The 6000-nt window shown below is 41.3% G+C and overlaps 1 protein-coding gene across 15 annotated transcripts in view; it reads right to left on the bottom strand.

Moving 5' to 3' along the window:
* LOC118421655 (disheveled-associated activator of morphogenesis 2-like) overlaps positions 1 to 6000 on the bottom strand; it is a 76880-nt gene that overhangs the window by 21377 nt on the left and 49503 nt on the right. For 10 of the 15 annotated variants that reach the window (XM_035829111.1, XM_035829174.1, XM_035829133.1 and 7 more), the window contains 5 exons: positions 4804 to 4939; positions 3641 to 3838; positions 2686 to 2742; positions 2155 to 2265; positions 973 to 1076 (listed from right to left, as the gene is read on the bottom strand). In XM_035829111.1, coding sequence (XP_035685004.1) covers positions 973 to 1076; positions 2155 to 2265; positions 2686 to 2742; positions 3641 to 3838; positions 4804 to 4939 — 606 coding nt within the window. The remainder of the gene's footprint in view (positions 1 to 972; positions 1077 to 2154; positions 2266 to 2685; positions 2743 to 3640; positions 3839 to 4803; positions 4940 to 6000) is intronic. The other 5 variants (XM_035829201.1, XM_035829165.1, XM_035829192.1 and 2 more) reach the window with 1 other exon arrangement.

The following is a 6000-nucleotide window of genomic DNA, read 5'->3' on the forward strand; positions in this document are numbered from 1 at the left end:
AACTTTGACAATCATTGATGGCTGTCATGTAAGATGCAATTAAATCACTGTACGAAGTCTTGTATAAATAATTACCAATGTTTCAACTTTGGAAAGGCACTTATAAATTTCTGTGAGTGTCAAAACAGAAATACATGTATAAATACAACATAATTATGTAAACTTAAGTTGAAATATAAGACATTAAATTTTCAAAAACCCATACTTTTTTCCTGACGTGACTAATATTAATACCAATATCAAATTTTGCACTATTAGAAATGTTATACAATGTACAGGTATATCACATTTCTGCCTTTGACCTTTCTAAATGTCTTTGACCTTTCCATCTGCCTTTGACCTGTCTATCTGGATAAACCAAAGAATTGGACTAGTATAGTCTAATCAAAACAAAATTAATGGCCCAATACAACTGCAGTACGAGGCAGTTAGTTCTAAGAAACCCTCAGGGCTTGAGGCCTGACATACAGTTTATATTTGACTCTAATGTTTCCCCACAGTGGGCTGTGTTTAACAAACAGAATAGCTGAGGAGGAAGGTAATATCAACAGGGTGGGAAACACTCAGCTGACGTTTGACATGTCAAACTGGCTGCACATAGGGACATACAAAGGCAACGACTTATCAAAACGCTGGTTACTTTACATTCTGAATTCGATATTCTGAAGTTAAAACACTCTGTTTATTGTTAATTTGAAATTTAGACTGTTCATGCGTATTTTGTAAATTCAGAATTACTCTGCAAATGACTCCAAGAGAGTACAATTAATTTCTTTCCTTACCTATCTACGACTGCATTTTCATGGATCTGTAGCTTGTCTTTCTAAAATTCTATGATGGGTCCTTGCCTACCTAAGACTTCAAAGACATTACGTACGAATTTCTTACCTTTCACAGATTCGGGTTCCTTATATATCTAAGTTTCTATGATGGGTTCTTTACCTATCTAAGATTCTATGATGTATTCCTTACCTATCTAAGATTGCATTTTCATGAGTCCGTAGCTTGTCTATGATGGGTTGGATGCCCAGCATCAGAAATTCGTAGCGCAAGTGGACCCTGAATTCCAGGCTCTCCTGCAAAGGGAAATAAAAAAAATTGTTAAAAACAAATTTTTTGCTTATCTATCTGGTTTGAAAAGATTTAAAATCACAGGTAACCTCATAATTGTCATTTCCTATGTCAAAACTTACCTGTTTGGAAATCAACCTAAGCCCTATACAATGCATACACATGTACACAGGAAAGGAACACTAGCTGCAGGGCAGAAGTCAGATCAATTCCCTGGCAAATTTCCTGTCCTTGACACAAATTCTAACTGATGGCTTCACTGTAGAAACCTAAACCTGAGCTGGGTTTCTGGTACAACGATCCTGAATTATTCCCAGCAGGTGGTTAAGGAGGAAACTGAAGAAAGCAGGAATGCCGAATTAGCACATTTATCTAAGCATCCATAAAGACATCAGAGGGTCACGCCGACCTAACGGGTTACCGGCAGATCACCTTGTGGCGGGGAAAACAAGTTAACCTTTATATATGAGGTGCTACGTCATATCTTACATAAGCTATATATATATAGATTAATGTATCTATCTCTTACATAAGCTGTCATAGCATGTAACCTCTGGCACACTGAAATATCACCTTTAACACAGTTAAGTGGCCATTTGGCTAACAATTCCGTACTGGGTAGGTGATTAGGTAGCAGGGAGAAGCCTAATACCATTTTTTTACCTATGCAAAAAAATGCAGGAGGGGGGCATTGTGAGGGAGCAGAGTGTGTGTGTGTGGGGGGGGGGGGGGTAATGTGGTGGAAGGGGGGTTCCCCCTGCACTGCAGAAAGAACTCACCTCACCAGCACCATATCTGAGCATTAGATTTTGGACCCCTACTGGCCCCCGTAGGAACTGCAGAACTCACCTCACCAGAACCATATCTGAGCATGACATTAATGAGGTACCCCTAGTGGCATTGATGTGAACTGCAGAACGAACTCACCTCACCAGCACAATATCTGAGCATGACGTTAATGAGGTACCCCTAGGAGCATTGATGGGAACTGCAGAAATAACTCACCTCACCAGCACCATATCTGAGCATGGCGTTGATGAGGTACCCCTAGCAGCATTGATGGGAACTGCAGAAATAACTCACCTCACCAGCACCATATCTGAGCATGGCGTTAATGAAGGACATGATGGCTGTTTTCAGGTTGACCTCCTCCCGGTACACCCCCGTACTTCGGTCCAGGTCGTGGATCAGCGACTGCAAGGAAGAGACACGGAAAAAAAACACTTTAAAATAAACACATGGCATGAGAGGTGCTGATAGAAATCATTCTGAAAGACAGTTGGACTGTACATTCAAACACAAAAATGTAAATTTTGCAATGTCCAACTCCTTGACAAAGACTGGAGTTGGCCAGTAAAGAATATGGGCAAGTCCAATTTTTTTGTTGGACATTACAGTTCAATTTCCTTCAGAAGCAATAGCATAGTTGCTTAAGACTCTTACCAGTGAACAACATCAAGTGGAAAGAAAAAGACATTGCAACGTAGATGATTGCAGCTACAAAACAACAAGAAGAGCTGAAAGAATCTTGAAGAAAAAATCAACAACTTCAAAACAGCAGGATGGACCCCAAAGAAGCTCAGGCCCTAAAATGCCTCTCGTTACACTCGTTACCTCTCTCGGTCCCAGCCTTGAGCGTCGGTGAAACAGCGGCAAGTCATGGAAGAGGGACTGGTCACAAGATCACACACACACACACACACACAAACATACATACAGGAGCACGGGAGAAAAGAGGTGCTTCAGAAGTTTACAGCTATGAAATCTGGAGCCAGCCACACACCACTGAAGGAAGCTAAGACTAACATAGAAAATCGACTGCAGAAGTGGATTGCATGCATTTGTACAGCCAGCGTGGGAATACATGACAAGTGCATGAGATAATACAACAGGAATGCTAGAGGCAAGACACAATACTTTTCTCCAAAAGGGTTGATCTACGTCACCCACTGGAGACAGAGTTTCCCTGATGTAAAAACAACAAGGCGACCTTGGGAGGGTTCACATTGTTCCCACCAGAACTCTTTCTTGTTATCTAAATTATATTTGAATGTGCTTGAATGTGGATTTAGCTGACAGATCTAAATTCTAAGTGATATATCTGTATAACAAGTAACGTTACCTAAAGAAAGATATCCTAATACAGAGAGAAGAAGAATTTTCATTTAACCGCTTTTTAGTTTTTCCCAATCCAATGTAACTAGGGTCAGTGTCTTTAGAATGAGGTTTTTCACCCACATGGCTAAATTTTACCATTCGCAGTCAGCATTGGCAGTCTGGTGGAGACAACTTCCAGAAGCCAAGCAGCTGAATACTGTAATTCCTGAGTTTTTCAATGTTATTTTAAGTTCACGGTTTTCATGTTGACGACTGGAAGGTAAACTTATCATTATTGATAACAAATAAATCACTACCTCTTTTTATGTGCACATGCCGCTATCGTCAACATTTAACTCTGAGAACAAGTTAAATTTTCTCAGACTGTGAAAGTTAAGTATCGAGAAGAATTACAGTAACAAGGTTTGGATAAGTGACAAAGTCTGGGCAGTTCTGGTCATATTCTAAGTACCTGAAATCTTGTCCTCTCAGCGGAGTAGTTCTGGTAGTGCAGCATGGCCTCCAGCACCTTCTTGTGCCCCCCCTCCACCAGGCACACCGCGCCCAGGATCTCCAACACTGCGATCTTCGTCTTGATGTTCTCGCAGCTCAGGCTCTGCGCGATGATGTTGATGCTGCTGTGGTGGCCAAGCACATGGGACCTGCCATGCTGGAGACAAACAAACAAACAAACAATAAACAAACAATTTCAACACATAGTTAACTACCAACACAAGGCCATGGGACCTGCCATGCTGGAAAATAACAAACAAACAAATAATAAACAAATGAATTGAGATTCAAAACACAACACACAGGGCTATGGGACCTGCTATGCTGGAGACAAGCAAACAAACAAATAATAGATTTCAACACACAATAAAACACTCAATACTTGGCTGTCAGATCAGACATGATGTAAATAAAAATAAACAATAAATGAATAAAAAATTTCAACACACTTAGCTTGAATTTTCATCTGTGTGGGTAGTGATCATTTAGAAACAAAGTTGAACTGTAATTTTTTACCCCAAAGCACAAACTTTAAAACAGAGACTAAGTGCTAGCATCAGAACACATTGGATTACTAGGCACCATTATATAACTTTCGCAACTTATGATCCAATTCTTACAGAGTTACTACCATGCAGTAAGGAACATATATGATAGGAGTCTCTCTTCATTCATGTAGCTACTACTGTTAGTAGCTTTAAACAACTTCTTCCCCACAATTTTCCACCCATCCCTGTAGAAAACATTTCCTCCTCTGATTTAACGACGCTTGTTTGAATAAATTTTGGTACAAGATGTTGGCTTTCTATATTCATTGCGAATGATTTTGCAACTCCTGAATTGCTTGCTAAATGCTGTAGCAAGACCAAACAAACCTGAGCTAAGCTGAGCTGAACATAAACTGTTTAATGCAGAAATGTTTGAGGTGGTTTTATGTTTGCGGTTTTTGCAGTGGCCAATTCACCGCGAACTTACCAGGAACATTTTTCCATCATAGTATTTGACTGCAGTCTATGGCGCTATCGCAAACTTAAAACCACGGCAAACACTCCATTTTCCCACTACCACGAAAGTAAATCCCAGCGAACTTAAATGCATACAGTATATAAGAATTGAACGTACTGAGTTGTTCATGAGAGCCTTGATGCAGCCGATGATGGAGGTGTGAATTCTGCTCTCCGACGTCTCGTAGTCCATGCTCTGCAGGAAGTTCAGCAGGCACGACAGCCCGTCCAGCTCGATAAACCTGTGCACAAACCTACGGAGGAACAAACATCACCATAAACCTGTGCACAAACCTACGGAGGAACAAACATTGTCATGACAACCCGTCCAGCTCGATAAACCTGTGCACAAACCTACAGAGGAACAAACATCAAGGTAAACATGTGCACAAACCTACGGAGGAACAAACATCACAATAAACATGTGCACAAACCTACGGAGGAACAAACATTGTCATGACAACCCGTCCAGCTCGATAAACCTGTGCACAAACCTACGGAGGAACAAACATCACGATAAACATGTGCACAAACCTACAGAGGAACAAACATCACAATAAACCTGTGCACAAACCTACGGAGGAACAAACATCACAATAAACATGTGCACAAACCTACGGAGGAACAAACATTGTCATGACAACCCGTCCAGCTCGATAAACCTGTGCACAAACCTACGGAGGAACAAACATCAAGGTAAACCTGTGCACAAACCTACAGAGGAACAAACATCGTCATGACAACCCGTCCAGCTCAATAAACCTGTGCACAAACCTACGGAGGAACAAACATCAAGGTAAACCTGTGCACAAACCTACGGAGGAACAAACATCGTCATGACAGCCCGTCCAGCTCGATAAACCTGTGCACAAACCTACGGAGGAACAAACATCACAATAAACCTGTGCACAAACCTACGGAGAAACAAACATTGTCATAACAACCCGTCCAGCTCGATAAACCTGTGCACAAACCTACGGAGGAACAAACATTGTCATAACAACCCGTCCAGCTCGATAAACCTGTGCACAAACCTACGGAGGAACAAACATCACAATAAACCTGTGCACAAACCTACGGAGGAACAAACATTGTCATAACAACCCGTCCAGCTCGATAAACCTGTGCACAAACCTACGGAGGAACAAACATTGTCATAACAACCCGTCCAGCTCGATAAACCTGTGCACAAACCTACGGAGGAACAAACATCACAATAAACCTGTGCACAAACCTACGGAGGAACAAACATTGTCATAACAACCCGTCCAGCTCGATAAACCTGTGCACAACCCTACGGAGGAACAAACATTGT

Source organism: Branchiostoma floridae, chromosome 1 (genome assembly GCF_000003815.2).
Source record: "Branchiostoma floridae strain S238N-H82 chromosome 1, Bfl_VNyyK, whole genome shotgun sequence".
Lineage (NCBI taxonomy): Eukaryota > Metazoa > Chordata > Leptocardii > Amphioxiformes > Branchiostomatidae > Branchiostoma > Branchiostoma floridae.